This window comes from Cyprinodon tularosa, unplaced genomic scaffold (assembly GCF_016077235.1).
Source record: "Cyprinodon tularosa strain WSP-4 unplaced genomic scaffold, ASM1607723v1 ctg33, whole genome shotgun sequence".
NCBI lineage: Eukaryota > Metazoa > Chordata > Actinopteri > Cyprinodontiformes > Cyprinodontidae > Cyprinodon > Cyprinodon tularosa.
In genome coordinates, this window is record NW_024039041.1 from 3,306,608 (window position 1) to 3,325,448 (window position 18,841).

At 38.3% G+C, this 18,841-nt stretch overlaps 1 protein-coding gene across 2 annotated transcripts; it reads left to right on the forward strand.

The window, feature by feature from the left end:
- Positions 1–949: 949 nt before the first annotated feature.
- On the forward strand, positions 950–17,569 carry LOC119788957 (glycerol-3-phosphate acyltransferase 4-like). 2 transcript variants are annotated; one of them, XM_038293661.1, is made up of 13 exons: positions 950–1,121; positions 7,809–7,981; positions 10,221–10,290; positions 10,398–10,692; positions 10,781–10,855; positions 10,941–11,030; positions 13,648–13,741; positions 13,833–13,948; positions 14,291–14,346; positions 15,457–15,542; positions 15,629–15,757; positions 16,791–16,870; positions 17,148–17,569. In XM_038293661.1, exons 2-13 carry the CDS (start codon positions 7,817–7,819, stop codon positions 17,296–17,298), a joined length of 1,407 nt encoding a protein of 468 aa, XP_038149589.1. In that variant the 5' UTR covers positions 950–1,121; positions 7,809–7,816; the 3' UTR covers positions 17,299–17,569. The 2 variants fall into 2 exon arrangements, with proteins under 2 accessions (XP_038149589.1, XP_038149588.1); XM_038293660.1 differs by having other exon boundaries at positions 950–1,082.
- The last annotated feature ends 1,272 nt before the right edge of the window (positions 17,570–18,841 follow it).

An 18,841-nucleotide genomic window follows, 5' to 3' on the forward strand; every position in this document is an offset into this window, starting at 1 on the left:
CCGTAGCGCAAAGATGTCTGCCTCCATGGCTGCAAGACCCGCTCCTATGTAATTATAAATAAAGAATTCTAAGGCAACGCAAATATTAAGGTTAAGAGGCTGAGCTCATAGATGATGATAAATAACATAGTTATGTATAATATATTACATTTCTGACTGTATATCCCTGTAATTATTACACACTGTGGCTTTAAGTTGACTGGAAAAAAAATTCAACAAAATTTTAACTTTTTAAGATGAATTTTGAGACTTTAATCTTATAACTTATAAAGTCAGAATTTTGACTTTACAATTTTATCAGAATCAATAAAATATGCAATTCTGATTTTGATATAAAGTTTTTGGAAAGTCCTAATTTTGAGATAATTAAAAGTAATAAAATCAGTCGCTTCTTCTCCACATCGAGGGGAATCTGTTGATTTGGCTCAGACATTTTTTCAGATCCCCCAGAGACGTTGAAGGAGGTTTCTGGAGAGCCTTGGTGTCTCTGTGAGACCATTGCCTCCACGGCCCACCCATTCATGTAGAAAGGGGCAGATGATGATTAAGAATATGAGTACTGTGAAAGAATAATTGCCTCAGAGTAAAGGATTTATTTACTAAATAAACTCTGTGGGAATTAATTACATTTTAATTACTTTTTTTTTTTTTGCTTCAATTGGAAAATATTATAAGTTGTGTACTGCAAGTTTCAGCTAAACTTTTCAGAACTTTTTTTTAAAAAAATATCCTAATCCTGTAAAAATTGAGTCTGAAAAAAAGCCTAATATTAATTTGTACACTTCTTTATAGCAACAAAAGACAAAATCAAAAATGAAACTAATTTCCTCAGTGTTCTAACTAACAAACAACCTTGGTGCAGTGAACGGTTAATCCACCATAATCAGATTGAAGGTTTATTCCCAGCCCTCAGCGGAGTGACTGCAGCTCTCATTGGCCATGTGTTGCCGATTGCTTCCGCTGTGACTTGTTGCTTGTTGCCTGAAAAGCAAACAGCACAGAGCTGCAGAGTCTTTCTGCATTAAAGAGGACTTTTCTCATAGATGGATGGAGCTCGAAATGATCCCATGACATCCTCACAGGTACAGCTTTACGTCTGAAGGCCAACAAAGGACAGTTGTGTAGGTTACTATGTTTTCCATTGGCTGTTAATCTGTGGATCAATATTAAGGCTAAGTGGTTAAGAACAGACATCTATAAATCACTGATGGGATTAGAGATGTGAGGGTTAGAGACAACCATACTGAATTTAATGAAATCAATATGTTGCTCCTGCATAAAAACATTTATGAAATAAACCATTGAAAGGCATTTTTGATCATTTTGAATCATATTTCAGTGAAGGGTACTGTTAATGGATAACAGGTTGTTGTTGTTTTTTACACTGAAATGCTTTAAGGGGTAAGGGTAGTTTTAAAAGGCACTGTAGACCAGCATTAACCATGTGTAGGACTTGATTTGTTAGAGCTGGTATATTTGGAAAGGGCCCCAATCAACAGTTTTGATATAGAATTTAGAAATTAAGTTAGTGAGATGTAGTTTAAAGAGTGATGCCTGTTCATTGATTAAACATCTTTAATCCAGTTGTAGGTCTCCAACCTCCAGCTCTTTAAATTACATCTGAGAAAAATCAGTGCAGCCATTACAATTTGTTTAATAAGTAATATATAAAGAGCTGTGCTTGCAGATTGTCTTTAGCTTTTTTCACATCATATTAAAGGCAGTAACATTCTAACTCAGAATCAGACATCCTTTAATAATCCCAGAGGCAAATTAGTTTTGTTACACGCTCCAGATATACAAACATTTATATATATATCAGTACCAAGTTTTCTGCTCTAGTCCATCTATGTCTTGTTCCAGTAGCCAATTTGTCATCAAGTTGCCCTGGTTCCCTAGCAACTGACGCGGACCTTGTTAACCCGGGCGACGTCCGAGCCGGTATGGCTCTTGTATTTGCGGTATCACTCATGCCTGAGGTAGGCCACTAAGCACAAAGGACCTTGCCTAAGGGTCCACCTGGATGATGTCCATGCTGGGAATCGAACCCCGGTCACCTGTGCCGGAGTCGTCGGTGCTACCTACCGAGCTATCCAGTTGCTTCCAGGAAGGAGAACCATCATGGAGGCACAAGCCGCTGCACGGCGTATACCACAGACAAATAGAAGAAGTGGCTGATATCAAAAAATCCTACCAGTGGCTGGAAAAGGCTGGACTGAAGGACAGCACAGAGGCACTAATCATGGCAGCACAAGAACAGGCACTCAGTACAAGATCAATAGAGGCCAGGGTCTACCACACCAGGCACGACCCCCGATGCAGACTGTGCAAAGATGCCTCTGAAACAATACAGCACATAACAGCGGGGTGTAAAATGCAGGCAGGAAGTGCATACATGGAACGCCACAACCAGGTAGCTGTCATAGTGTACAGGAACATCTGCCATGAGTATGGGCTGGAAGTCCCAAGGTCAAAATGGAAGACACCTCCTAAGGTAGTTGAGAATGACCGAGCTAAGATCCTATGGGACTTCAAGATCCAGACTGACAAACAGGTGATGGCTAACCAACCAGACATCGTGTTGATCGACAAACAGCAGAAGAAGGCAGTAGTGATAGATGTGGCAATCCCAAGCGACAGCAACATCAAGAAGAAAGAACACGAGAAGCTTGAGAAATACCAAGGACTGAAGGAGGAGCTAGAAAAGATGTGGAAAGTAAGAGCAGCAGTGGTACCAGTGGTAATTAGAGCACTGGGGGCTGTGACCCCCAAACTGGGAGAGTGGCTACAGCAGATTCCAGGTAAAACATCAGAGGTCTCTGTCCAGAAGAGCGCAGTCCTAGGAACAGCTAAGATACTGCGCAGAACCCTCAAACTCCCAGGCCTCTGGTAGAGGACCCGAGCTTGAGGATGACACATACCACCCCACGAGGGGTGAGAAAACAGGTTTATATATATATATAACAAACCACACATAATATGAAGCTCTAGCGGAAGTTCAATTGAAGAAACTCTGACTTACCTCCATCCAATCAGAAGCTAATCCGTCTCCGAAGCGAGCCATTCAGCTTCGAACTACTCCACCACAAGCCCAATCAGCGTCCTGCTCTCACTTTATAAACGCTCCAAATCTTCATCCCAGCCGCTATCCTGCAATCGCAATGTCGGACTTCGATTCAGACGACAATTCAATTCTCCCTGCTCACAGAGGCTCCCGTTTGGCTGCTCTCGCATCTCCTTCTTCCGCATTGCGCTCCGAGGGCGTGTTGCCGGGCTCCGGCATGGACTCTGCTCGGCTGTCTCGGCTGGCCTCCCTCCTGCCTCCTCGTGGTTCATCTCCCTCGCCCTCCGCTCTTCAATCTGCTCCGATACCTGGCCGCAAAGACATGCAAGTCCTCCGCTCCCCCCGCCAGCGCAGAGGGCTCCAGATGCGCCCGCTCCTCTCATCGTATCGATGCGGGCTTTGGACCTTCTTCAGCTTCCCGATTTGTGGCGGCACCCACGTCCGGTCCTTCAGCTGTTTGGCAGCTCCCGGCCTCCCTCCACTCCTCTGGACTCTCTAACTCAATCCGTTTCGACGCTGTCCGCACGCTCCGAACCTGGAAAATCCCCGCACTGCCACGTCACACCTGCCGCTGCCTGCTGAGACGGACCCCCCCCCCCCCCCCCCCCCCCCCCCCCCCCCCCCCCCCCCCCCCCCCCCCCCCCCCCCCAGCAGGTGACGTCTCAGCTTTAATCATTGATCAGCCCGTCATCTTACTACCCCTTATTATTTTCTGATTATCGTCTTTCTCCTCATCATCTGTCTTCTAATAATTATAATAATAATAATAATAATAATAATAATAATCAATAATATCATAATAATAATAATATAAAAATAATAAAAATAATACATAAAATAATTAGATAATTAAAAATATTTAAAAATAAAAAAATAATAAATAATAACAAATATAAGACGATATTATCAATCTCCTGCATGCTCCAATTTACGGGTGCTGGTTCATCCTTAGGTTTTGGGGGGTCTTCAGGTTAGGTGTTTCGTGGTCCACGGCCTTTATTCTACACCCATCATCTGCCCTGGAGGCTACCCCGTTCCATAGCCTGCGTCGAGGGGCCGTTGGGAAGATCGCATATCCGCCCACCACGATATTTGCAGTAGTAAAACTTTATTAGGTCGCTTCTCCCGTTTCTTATGCCCTCACAGAGCATCATCCGGCAGCAGTTCTAACATTTCATCATCTAGCGCATCACGTTCAGGCATTCTAGCTCTTCATTACACCCGAGGGTTACCCCACGTCACTCGATGGTTCTTCATCACCTCAGGATACTTCAGATTCATGCGGCTTCCCTCAGGGTGTATCCTGGGCATCCGTCCCGATTGGAGCAGCTACGTAGTCAGCTACTCACGGGGTTTCTGAGGCTTCCCTCAGTACTGGGCCGATGGTCTTAGCCTATACCTCATCTTCCGCCCAGATCTCATCAATTCTCGCAGCGCAGCACTCTCTCTGCCTCTAGGTAACTCTAACACAAATACTGGTGGTGGTTCGAACTCTTTCTCATCATTACCTGACCTAACCATGCCCATCCTCTAGCTCGTCGTCTCCTCCTCCTACTCATCAGTTATCAACATTCTTGCTTTGTGCAGCCTTCATGCTGTCTCCCTGCTATACTTATGCTGTCTTAATTCTGGCTTATACGTGCAATCTCACCTTTATGTCAGGCAGCATCATGCCTTCCCTTGTGTGTCTCGTCGTGTCTGGTCTACGTCTCGTCATGCTCTTTACGCCATTTTGATGCATTCCCTAATGCACCAATATGCACCATGTCTGCGTCTCGTCATGCGTCTGTATTTCGTCATGTCTTTTGTTCATATATGTCATCATCCGCAAGATATATGTTCTATGTCATCCGCAAGAATCATCCGCAAGATATATGTTCTATGTCATCCGCAAGAATCATCCGCAAGATATATGTTCTATGTCATCCGCAAGAATCATCCGCAAGATATATGTTCTATGTCATCCGCAAGAATCATCCGCAAGATCATTATCAAACTCATCCGCAAGATTCATCATCATCTCACCTTATGCCAGGCAGCAACATGCCTTCCCTTGTGTGTCTCGTCGTGTCTGGTCTACGTCTCGTCATGCTTTTTACGCCATTTTGATGCATTTTCTAATGCACCAATATGCACCATGTCTGCGTCTCGTCATGCGTCTGTATTTCGTCATGTCTTTTGTTCATACATGTCATCATCCGCAAGATATATGTTTTATGTCATCCGCAAGATCATTCAGCTCATCCGCCAGATTCATTATCAGACTCATCCGCAAGATTCATTATCAGACTCATCCGCAAGATTCATTATCAGACTCATCCGCAAGATTCATTATCAGACTCATCCGCAAGATCCATTATCAGACTCATCCGCAAGATTCGTCGCCGTCGTCATCATCACCGTCGTCGTCATCATCGTCGCCGTCATCATCACAATCGTCACCATCGTCATGGGGTTCATCATCATCATGGGATCATCATCGTCATCATCATCACCATCATCATGGGATCACCAGCATCATCACCATTGGACCTTCAGCACCATCATCATCATGGGTTCATCGTCATCATCATCGGGGGATCGTCATCATCAGCAGCATCATCAGCATCAGCATCATCATCATGGGGGAATCATCATCATCATCTTCATCATCACGGGATCATCATCATCATCACGGGATCATCATCGTCATCACGGGATCATCATCATCATCACGGGATCATCATCATCATCACGGGATCATCATCATCATCACGGGATCATCATCATCATCATCATGGGTTCATCACCATCATCATGGGATTACCAGCATCATCACCATGGGACCATCATCATCATCATTATCATCGGGGGTCATCAGCAGCATCATCATCATCATCATGGGGGAATCAGCATCATCATCATCAGCATCATCATCATGGGGGAATCAGCATCATCATCATCAGCATCATCATCATGGGGGAATCAGCATCATCATCAGCATCAGCATCATGGAGGTTCGTCATCATAATGGTTTCATCATAGTCATCGTGGGTAAGTATTCATCGTCATCACCATGGTTTCATCATCGTCATCGTGGGTATGTATTCTTCGTCATCATCATCATCATCATCTTCAGTTGTAAGTTTTCAGCGTCAACCTTGGTCACCATTCTCTTCAACAACCTGGCTCGGTAAGTTGTTCTCAAATCTTCTCAGCATTTCACTACGCACACTTTTATTCTGTCCTTAGCGTATGCCTCACGAGCATACGGACTTTCCGGCCTCTACCTCGGCTTTTTTGGGGGGAACATCCCTATTCTCATTTATCTGCTCATGCATGTTAAAGCATAATTCAGCATGAATGTTCCTGCCGAGGTCTGAGCGCCAAAGACTATACTTTCTATCAATAAATTCTTCTAATTATCTTTTCTCTCTGTGTGAGTTTTTCAGATTGAAATGAAGATCTAGCGGAAGTTCAATTGAAGAAACTCTGACTTACCTCCATCCAATCAGAAGCTAATCCGTCTCCGAAGCGAGCCATTCAGCTTCGAACTACTCCACCACAAGCCCAATCAGCGTCCTGCTCTCACTTTATAAACGCTCCAAATCTTCATCCCAGCCGCTATCCTGCAATCGCAATGTCGGACTTCGATTCAGACGACAATTCACCCACCTCCATCCCCTTCTCCGCCATCGCAGCTGAATCGTCCTCCATGACTCGACTTCACATCAACCTCATCAGAGAGTATTAATCCCAGTTGTCACCATCCCCTGTCTCACCACATTGGTCCGGCAGAAGACCACCATGTTGAGCCCGGTTCTGCCAGAGGTTTCTTCCCAAGGGGGAATTTTTCCTCTCCACTGTCGCTTCATGCTTGCTCATCATGGACAGTTCCCGAGTCTCCGAGTGAAGCCTGGCGTCAGCTCCCTCAGTCTTCTAGTCCCACATTCTGCTCAGCAGATCACCTTGTCAACCAGCTCCGATTAAACCACCACCAGTTTCAGGCCGGGGGAACATCCCTATTCTCATTTATCTGCTCATGCATGTTAAAGCATAATTCAGCATGAATGTTCCTGCCGAGGTCTGAGCGCCAAAGACTATACTTTCTATCAATAAATTCTTCTAATTATCTTTTCTCTCTGTGTGAGTTTTTCAGATTGAAATAAATATATACATAACTCTCTCTCTCTCTCTCTCTCTCTCTCTCTCTCTCTCTATATATATATATATATATATATATATATATATATATATATATATATATATATATATATATAAAGTGATAGTGACATTGTGCAAAAACAGTGCAATGAATGAATAAATGTAAATTAGAGAGGGGGGTGGGGGGGTCTGAATCAAAACTCTGTATTTTTAAGAATAGTTTCGCTATGCATGGATCTAATATAAAGAAGCAAAATTATACTAAAATGGCGGAAAATATAATGAGACTTTAATGGGGTTTTTTTGTTTTTTGTTTTTTTGCTGTGAGCCTAAACCTCATTTTAAAAAGGCTTATAAGTTATAAGTTTAAAACTTTCAGAGATGATTTAATCGATTACTCATTTTACAATGACTTTGCATACCTTAGTTAACTGTTTTATGTTTTTTCTGGGTGATCATTTTGTTCTTCCTTTAGCCAGATCCACATGTTTAACTCTTGCTGTATGGCTCAGCCGCCTCTACAGTATGAGCGTTAAACAGAGCAAGCAGCTTTTGTTAAAGCTGAAGGCCACCACCTCATACCCCTTTTCTTCTTCTGCAGTGAAACACATGGCTTGGTTCATGCTGCCTGTTGACCTGCTCTTCAGATATCTTGGCCTACATATCAATGTGTGGTTGACTGTTCTATTTGGCTTTTTATTTTTGCCTCATATACTTGGAGTCTCTTTTGGTATCCATCAATATTACACGAGGACACTTCTGAGCATATTTAAGGTGAGTTTGATGGATTTATGATATATTATTAGAGTGAGAAATGATCATACATTATAAATTTAACCAGTTATGCCTCTTCTGTTGGGTTCAGACTTGTAGCCCTTAAGAAACATTCAGATTTCAATGTCTAGAGTGGAAATGAAGCTTTATAAATAAAGCCAAAAGTTACCACAACTTCAGTGCATACAACATAGACAATTCAAAGTATTCTCAGAGTCTCTCCGGTTTGAATGTTGGTTCATAAACTGAAGAATGATATAGTGATTTGGAATATCAGGTCAGGATAAACTCTGTCTGAAGAAGCAGCTTAGAGATCTAACAAACCAGCATTCTACCCACAGAAAAAAACTAATTCATTACAGTCAACTAAAACACTGACTGCAGTCAGGTGGACCTAACCTAAGAGGGGCAATCAACAATAGCTATGGCTACATGCACATAAGTGATAATTAGCCAGCTGGACTATAATATGTTGTAAACATGCCAGTTTGAATATTCTGATCAAATGAGAAGAAGTGATCTGACTGAGAATGATGGTTTATGCCGACTAACAATCTGATCAGTGCACATGTGCACCACACATCCACATGGTGCATTTCCACTCCTTCAGAATATTGCATGACACATTTCGATCTGATCTTGGAATGCATTCAGCCAATATTATTCTGATCATAGCTAATATTATTCTGAAGCTCACTGGTATCAGCCTTTTCCCAGCTGTGAATATAAAACCATCTCAGTGAGACACATACCACACTGATGAGTTAGGAGTTAGAGCTAATACTGTGGTTTGTCCGGAGAGTATTTTATAAAGATTATCTATATATAGCAAAGTAAAAATAAATTATAATTGTTTCATCTTTTAAGATAATTTGTTTTATCTAATAATATTTAGCTCCTAAATTGTTCAGCTGAAAAAGACAGTTTTTATAAATTAACTGGTTGTGAAACATAAATCCTTAATTAAGATAGGAGGTAAATATGATGCATTATATCAAGATTAAAGGATTTTTGTTTTTTTTTCTTTGGAACAGCTTCCTCAGGCAGAGAAAGCTCACAGCCTCAGGACCCATTAGAGTTGGTTTAGATATCTCAGACCACCAGATATCTCAAGCCTTCTTGATCAGGCTTTTTATCCAGCGGTTTATCTGCATATACCCATACCCAACATAGTGTGACCTGGAATATTTTACCGAGTGCAAAAGTGAACAAATGTGTAATAAAATGTTACTTTTGGAAAACTTAAAGAGTCTTCACTGCCAGCTACTTAGAAGATTTAAAGTTATTATTGGGAAACTGTTTCAGCTAATTTCCTCTAACCTTGAATTAAGGCTGAAAATCTACCAGAAGAGACAGGAACCAAACACTGTTTAAGTGGGCATAGAGGTCAAAGTGCTTTAGACAGCAGTTGGGAACAGTTTCTTATTATAGTGGGCTCATATCACAAGAAACACATTTAATTAGGTTAAAACTGGATTAATTTCTTTGGACATAATCTGGACCTGTAGCCCATACAAAGTCCCAATTAAACATGGAGTCACACAATGATCTACGTCTAAATGTATCTACTTAACCTCACATCAGCCATTAAGAAAACATCTGGCATGACTATTTCAAGTTATGCATAAAACAAGAGAAAAGAGATCAAAAAGTTTCCATCCATTTAATAATCAATGTTGATACAGTAAATGTTCAAACATTCACAACATATAATATAAAATAGCTAATTGCTGTGTAGCTTAGGTCAAATTCAACACATAAATTCACAGATCAGCAAAAGACAGAAGATAACAGTAAGGCTTGATTCTTTTGTAATCTATTAGTGGTTGATGGATTGGAATGTTGCACCTTCTATAATCTCAGGTATCTACAGTCAGATAATAAATGTTCCTGTTTCTTAGCACAACTCCAGCGTGGCTCTGTAAATATCTCCCTTCTTATCTGATGCTGAACCCTCCTCTTCTAAGTTTATGACCTACTTTTCCAATGTTTAAGCTGGATAGTGAACGTTTGGAGCTAAAATTGGCCCGTAATAATCTGCAGAGCACATGCTCTCCTCCTGTGAACATAGCTGTGCTCCAGACATATGTTGTCTAATTTCATGGGGGGTGGGTTGTTTTTTATACAGTTGCTCTCTGCTGCACATTCTCTCCTTCAGTCTCTGACTCTGATTCTATTCTGATGACCTATATAGGTTGTTTAGCAAAGCCTGACAGCGATCTGTTTTATTGACTTTTAGTGGGCAACCTTACAAATGGAGCTGAGTGCTAAAGAGAAGAATCAGCAACTCTACAAACACTATACCAGGGGTGAGATATTGACATTTCAGTGTTTTTTGGCAGTACAAATTACAAGTAAATCATGTATTTTATGTATTTTTCATCATAAAATATAAAATGTATTTCTCTACCCAAAGGCATTATAGCCAAAACACCAGGTTCAACTCTGCAACAGGAATTTGAGGACCTTCAGCAAAGTACTCTTCTGAGTTTGGAGCCAAGGTTTGACCTCTCTGATGTCTTCTTCTTCTGTCGAAAAGCCTTGGAGAGCATTGTGGACGATGACGTGACCAAGTGCTTCTCAGCCCAGGAGCTGGAAAGCTGGAACTTGCTAAAAAGGAGCAACCGCAACTTCCGTTACCTAAGTCTAAAACTCTTAGCCTTGTGGGTTCTTGGAGTTTTAATCCGCTATTGTGTTCTACTGCCTTTCAGGTCAGAGCAGTAATGATTTTTTATTCATTTTTTGCGGAGCGAGGTTATGTCTTACATAATCCATTTGTTTGAATGTACTTTTTTTCAGGGTAACTCTAGCAGTGACAGGGATTTCTCTGTTCATTGTTTTAAGCACCATGGTAGGATTCCTACCCAAAACAAAGTGAGTCTCCATCGGTCCTGCTTACGTTTCAACTTGCAAATAAGATCTTAGCAAAGGTTGTGCCTTCATTCCTGTATGATACCAGGTTAAGAAGCTACCTCAGTGATAAGGTGCATTGGATGGGTTATCGTCTATGTGTTGGATCTCTGACTGGAATCATCACCTATCACAACAGGTATGAGATGGGATATCATTCCCCATCACATCATTCTGCAAAGCATTAATGCTATATAGAGTTGGAAATAGAAACATTTCATTTTTAGTAACAGGGGCATCAATGCTCAACATAGGCCTGAGTGCAAATTCATTCTGGTTGACTTTTCATACCTATACTGTGTTTAGATGTTTTAGCTTATTTAAATTTTTCTCTAATCTACACAGGGTAACAATTACCTACCACAGTGCCATTTTTTTAGAGTGCGTCGTTATCTGAAAAGAACTTATGAGGCTCTCAGAATGGAAACAGTTAGTACAAAAGCATCATGAAAAGCAACATTAAAGGTCTGTAAATACATTCAGGGAAAAATATCTTAATTCTTGTTTCGTTTTCTTTTGTCTGATTAAACTACAATTGAAATGTTTGATCACAATAAGCATTGTTTAATTTAGAGCAGGAGTCACCAACATGGTGCCTGCGGACACCAACTGGCCCTCAGGGACCACATGGGGCGCCCTCAGCATCTCCTTGATAACCTCACAAATCACCAGTGGGCTAAGTCTGAATTTTTATCTATTCTGTTGCCCTTCTTTTTTTAATCACACTTTCTTTTATAGAGGTTTCAAAATGAAAACATCTAAAAGACATTTAGGAAGTAAAAGTAATAATGAAATTATGTTTATCATGCTGCTTACTATGAAGTTTAGATGAACTCTGGTTCCTCTATTCATACTAGCCCTTTCTATGGCTCAGCACCCATGAAGTAGCTCTAAGGCCTTAAAAGGCTGGTTAACCCTGATTCAGATGAAAGAAAATACAGTACAAGTTTGTGAAAAGTATAACATTCTGCAAACTTTACAGAATAGGGGTGGATTTGTGCTGCTGGTACCCTGTACAAATCCATTTTACATACTTAAAAATTGCTAAAGCAGCATCTCATGAAATTAGATTGAAAATGATTTCTAATACATTTTAAAAATCTGCCAAAGACCAGAAAATTGAGGTGTCAACATCATCAAATGTTGTTGTCAGACCCATCATGGATAAACAATGTGGCTTACAAACCTGATTTGGTCACATTACTTCTGTCAAGTAAATATGGGCAAAATTACAGCAAAACTATAATGTAAGAAATTGTATTTTAAAATGTTGAATTAGAAAATATAAAAAAAAATAATCTTTAAAAAGAATAATATCCCATCCTTTCAGCATTTAGAAAAAAAGAAACAGTTCTGATAATCTTAATTTAAGACATGAAAGGTTGGATCCTTTTTTATTTCAAAAAGTGGAAAATGATTATATGTATTTTTTTTTTTATTTAGTATTTTTCAGTTTTGCATTAAAACAAACAAAAGAAGAATATGAACAGCGAAGGACGATAAAAATACAGCAAAGGTATAACAGAGTCTGAGTTTAGTGAATGTGGGGGTCACACAAGTCTTAAAAAGGTTTATCTGTCGTTCCAGTCTTATTGAAGGTAAGTCCTTTCCGATTTGTGCAATCAAACCATTTCCTCCACTGTTGTTTCAGGTATTTGTACTTGATCCTTATGTGGTAGGTCATTTCCTCCATTGTGAAGATTTCCTCTACTATTAAAATCCATTGCGTCAGATGTGGAGGGTCACTTTTAAACCATTTTCTGGTAATGGCCTTTTTAGCTGCCACTATCAAGATTTTGAGAAGATAGATGCCTTTCCTGTGTATCCCTTCACTCTCCAGCCAGCCCAAATACATTATTCGTGGGTCCTTGGGTATCTTGTATCCTATTATTTCTTCTGTAGCCTTAACAACTTGATCCCAGTACTGTAGGTTTGTATTTTTGTACATTGCAAAAAATATGAGAGTGACTGGCATTCATCTGTCCACATTGCCTCCAACATTGTTGTTGAGTATGGAATAATTTATTTCGTAATTGAGGTGTTATGAAGTAGCGTATTAAATTGTTCCATCCAAATTCCCTCCAACCTCTAGAACTTGTGGAGGACTGTCGTGTTTTGCACATTGAAAGCCAGTCACTCTTTGACAGTTTCACTTTGAACTCTGCTTCCCATTTGGACTTTATATATAACGAGTTATTTCCATTTCGTTTTTGTAAGCTTTTATATAGTTTAGATACAACTTTTTTTGGGGTTTGGTTCTACAAAGAGCTGAATCAACTCATTTCCTTCCAGTGATAATTCTTTCTCAACCTCATTGGTATATAAGTGTCTTAGCTGTAGGTATCTGAAAAAAATCTCTGTTATTCAGTTAAAATTCTCTTCTGATTTTATTGAATGTTTTAAATGTTTTTCCTTCTACTAGTGTGCAGATAGCCGTTATCCCCATTCTCCTCCAATCTATAAATGTGCTATCCGAGTCTTTTGGTTTAAATCTCTTTGACTGAGAGGGCCACATTAAGAGTTCACTATCTCCTTCTGATTTGTATTTTTTAAGTACCTCATACCATATTTTAAGAGTTTCATCCAAAATTGTTGATTATATGTATTTCATTTGAACTTATTATTATTATTGAGTTTAGCTGCAAACGCTGCACATAACGCTTGTTCTTGCGTCTTAACCTATTTGATCCCTTGTCAAATTCTACTTAGCACAGCCATCAAGATAATTTCTCTGTCTATGTTCTGTTTACCTGCAGAGAAAACAAACCAAAGAATGATGGCATCTGTGTGGCAAATCACACAACACCAATAGATGGGATTATCCTGGCCAATGACCTTTGCTACTCTTTGGTATGGAATTTTAAGTATGTAGAAAGTCTGCATGTTATGAGTAAAATACATTTAAAGGATGAGAGGAAGTCAAAGTGAAGTTATCTTTCAGGTTGGTCAGTTACATGGAGGCTTACTGGGAATGATCCAAAGAGCCATGGTGACGTCCTCTCCTCATATATGGTTTGAACGAGCTGAAGTCAAAGACAGACACCTAGTGGCCCAAAGGTAACATTGCAGGGTTAGTATAAAGTGTCCCTTAACTTTGGCAGAAACTCATTTCAACTCATTTTTAGATAAAAAACTGTAAGGGAAAAGAATGACATCTGAACACATCTTTTACTAATAAGGAATATCTTTTAATGATGTGTTATTAAGAACAATCTTTTACCCAGCATGTAATGTTAAAGAATCTAGAGTCACTTCATATCCCCTAAGATTTCATTATTAAAAATTATCCCACAATAAAAGGTGTTTTGTAGGAAATAAAACAACTTTTCCTTCACTTCACTAATTATGTATTTTTTGAAGTTTTTCTTTGTTTTTTTTTCTCCTTGTCTTATGTTTCAGACTCAGGGATCACATTGCAGATGAAAACAAACATCCCATCCTTATCTTCCCTGAAGGTGCGAATGAACCCTGTTACCTAGCTAGCGAGACCTATAATCAGAATAGCTTGATATTTTTTTATTTATATTTCTTTTTGATACATTAACACAAAAAGAAATAGAATACATAGGCTTGCAAATCTCTTTGCAAAATAAAGAGTTTTGCAACACAATTTAATATAAAGTGTTTTTATAATAAAAGTAACCTCCCACCTGCATAAAATAATAATTGTGCACATAATCTTCATGCACGATGATGAAATAATCTTCTTTTACACTGATGTTTTTTCTTCAGAGCAAACATTATGCAAACTACGGGTTATTTGGTTGTGCAAACATGTAGTGTGAAAGAAATGAGGTTCACAAGTAGAAGACATAAAGTCTTCCTGTCAGAGCCATAAGCAAGCTAATGTTTTCTCATTTTATTTTCATTTTAGAGCACAGTCACCTGTAACCTAAATACTAAGCTTTTTGTAAATACTTGTTAAAAAAAGTGTATTAAAGTGATTTTGAACCGGTACTGTTAATATGTTGGAAATTTTACTACAAAAAATTGCAAAGGTTCCCAAAAAAATAGTTCAAACAGTAAAAACAATCTAAAAAACAACAGTAGCCTTACAAAAAACATGTCGGAAACCTTGAAGCAGATGGGCAGCAGACCGCAGACAGCTTTGGCAGCAGACCATGCCAGATTTCACAGCTGTCTGCTAACTGTAAACTGAGTATGCATACTTACCAAAACTGGACATGAACAGATTAGAAAAATGTAAACTTTGCCATCAAATCACTACATAAGCTGAAACATTCAGATGGTTGGTTAAGAATATATAAAATCATGGATCTACTAGGCCTTGCATCAACAGAAAAAACATAGCACCCTTTTTGTGTAATTAGGTTTTACCTACTAAAGTTTATTGTGGTTTCATTATGTTGTTTAAACTTTTGTCGTGTCCGTGCAAAATATTAACTAAAATGCACAGCAATGTAGCGGTTACTGTGATACTTTAAAATGTTTTGAAAGTTTTGAAAAATCACAAAACATTCCCGTAAAAAGTGCTAAAAAGTGTTTTAAAAGAGAAGGCATGAGAAATACTTTCCTCACAAATCTTCAGATTATTTCATTTACAGGCAGTTGTGTCAACAACACATCAGTGATGATGTTCAGGAAGGGCAGCTTTGAAATCGGCTGCACCATCTATCCTGCTGCCATTAAGGTAAGAACCGGTGTTTTTACTCTCTTCTGCACTTATTTTGCTTGTAGTTCAGCCAGAAGGAGAAAGGTTTTTACTTTTTCTTTCAGTATGATCCTCACTTTGGAGATGCTTTTTGGGACAGCAGCAAATTTGGTTTAGTGGGATACCTAGTCAGAATGATGAGCAGCTGGGCCATCGTTTGTAGCGTTTGGTATCTACCACCAATGAGGAGAAAGGTAAGCTCTTACAATTCCACAATAGCAGGGGAAATGTAAACAATGTACATCAGTAACATACAGCAAGCTGTAAACCTTTAATGTTACTGTAAATATTTTAGTAAAAGCGCTGTACGGGAATGGCCGCTTTTTAAGTTCGGTGACTGCAAAGTAATTTACACGGCATTTTGTCATTCACACACTAATGGTGGCAAGCTACTTTGTAGCAACAGCTGCCCAGGGGCACACTGACATAAGCAAGGCTGCCGAAAACAGGCACTACCAGGCCCTCCGACCCCAATGTCGCCACAAATTAAATGTCAGATACATTTTAGAATATAAAAGTTACAACAATATGCATGAATGTCAACTTTTTAAAGACTTTTAAAGATGCTTGTTTCTCCCCAAAGTGTTTTTTTATTTTCTCTGTATTTTCTATGTGTATTCTGGAGCCAAGCATGTTGACAAAAATGTTCATTATGGTTTCATCATGACAATAAAGATTCTGGCACACATTTTTGCAATTCCCCTTTAGCTAACACTAACGCCAATTACATCACTGGAAGCTTTTATATAATGTGCTAAAGAAAAAAACACACCCAAACGGATTGTAAATGTTTTTTTTTCTGTAATATCATTGAAAACACAACAAAGTTTTATGTCCTTGAGGAGCTAAAAGTGAGCACACAGGACTATGTTATCAATACAATGACCAGTTAGTTATATTAAAACATATATAATAAAACATTTAGCCATTTTAGCCTTATCTGTTTTTTTTTTAGACTTAGACAGATTTTATTTTGTCATTTTGTAAACACAAGTGTAAACAAAAAGAAATTCCGTTAAATACAGCTCTCTGGACTATTTTTTTTTTTTTTTTATAATTAAAAAAATTATAAAAAAAAAAAATATTTTATTTTTTTTCTTTTTATTTTATTTTATAACCCATTTACATAACATTTAGCAGTCTAATGACGGTGGGGAAGAAACAGTTCCAGAATTTGTTGGATATTTTTAAAAACCTTTTTTTTTTTTTTTTTTATCCCATTTATAGGACGGAGAGGATGCAGTGCAATTTGCCAATCGAGTAAAGGCTGCCATTGCTGCCCAGGCAGGGTTAGTGGACCTCATATGGTGAGTCAATGTGGTACTGAAATACTATTTTGACTATTTCTTCATTTTAGTTTTAGATTTTCATGAGTTCAAACTAAATATCCTGCTGAACATAGGGCCCAGTTCACAAACTAATTTATTGAGGTTTTAGATTTCATAATCATAATTAAGTATTACATGCTGGAGCTAAATCAAAGACCACATTTATTATTGTTTCTCCTGGGTTTGCTGAAAATATTACCACTAAGACTGACTCTATGTATGACAGTCTCGTCTTTGTTTACATTTGCTCCTCCAGGGATGCAGGACTGAAACGAACCAAAGTGAAAGATGCTTTTAAAGAAGAAGAACAGCAACTTTACAGCAAAATACTTATGGGGGGACATGAGGATCAGAACCGGTGCAAACATACAGAAGGTGGATGTCCAGAGGGCGACAAAGACAAATGATTTTCAGTTGTAATAAAGACCTGTATGTCCATCATCACTACAGGCTCTTATGTCCTGTTCAACAATGCAACATATGGTGTGAAATGCATTAGTAAAGAATCGAGTTTGCATTTTATAATAAGATGTTTTTTATTTGAAAATGTTTTTGTAAGCTTGTGCAAGTCAGAAAATGTTAACTAAATACAGTCTTGAAGATCTGTTTTTTATCGCTTAGGTGATTAATCATAATACTATTAATTACTATTTCATTAAAGAAATTACTCTCTGAAAACACAGTAGTTTGCTAATTTCCCAGATGCAGGCACAGCAGGCATTATATAACATATACAGTGTTTCCTGCATGTGTAATCAGTTTGATAATTGGCTCAATGCTCTGTTTGTCTGCAGCTTTAATTATTGCTGCTCTTTGCATGTTATGGTGACTAAGATGAAACACACATTTGCTTGTTGCTGAATTACTATTTAAGGTTATATTTATAGTCTATAATATTCTGATTTTAAAAAAAATATGTCCTTTACCTCACTCTTACAGCAGGAGTCAGTGTTTTACATAAAACAGTATCTCACTCTATATGAATTAACTATGGGTATACAGTATGTAGTCATTTGAGTTTCAGAAGGCCACCTCTATACAAAAGAGGCAGAGAATCAGTTGTGGACATACCAAACTGGCACAATGTAATAGTTAGAGATACAGGAACTAGTTTGAACCCCATTGAAACTGCTCATTAAAACCATGGAGCCTGTGCCCCCCCTTAAGGCAAAGAGATGTTGTAATTCAAAGAATTCATGTCAAGATAGAAAAAGAAAATCATTAATTTACATGTCAAGGTTTGACATGTTGTTCACTGAGAGATCAGGTTCTCCATTCATTATTTTTAACAAGTGGGTAAGTATGGTTCCTTTTCTATCAATTCTGCTTCCCTTACAGTTGAAAATGTAGCTGGAATAGGCAGTAAAATTTTAATCAGTTTTACCCTATTTCTGTAACTCAGTTCGAAAAGTGAAACATCGAGTAGCAAGTTAATCTTCTCAAAACATTGCAGTGAAAATGTCTTTATTTTTGTATTCCAGAAAAGTAAAAAAAAAAAAGAAAACAACTTGAAAAAACAACTCAACCTTTATTTTTTTAATAATTGGCTTTCAATCATTATATGATAAAATAGAATAGAATAGAATAGAATATCAATTTTTTTGTCGCACAATGGGAACATTTTGGTGTTACAGCAGCAAAAAAATTATAGAAAAAATGTTCACAAAAATGTGGATCTTAGAAGAGTGTATAAAAATACATAATAGTGAAGAGCTAAAATATATAAAAAAAATACTGTACTGTAAGTGTTTTAACAATATAAATACTGTGCACCTGGAGAACTACATAACCACATTTTTACAGTAATTGATATTTGAAAATAGCAGCAACATCAGAGATGTGCATAAAGACAGTATTTAACACACACACACATACAATATATATATATATATATATATATATATATATATATATATATATATATATATATATATATATATATATATATAT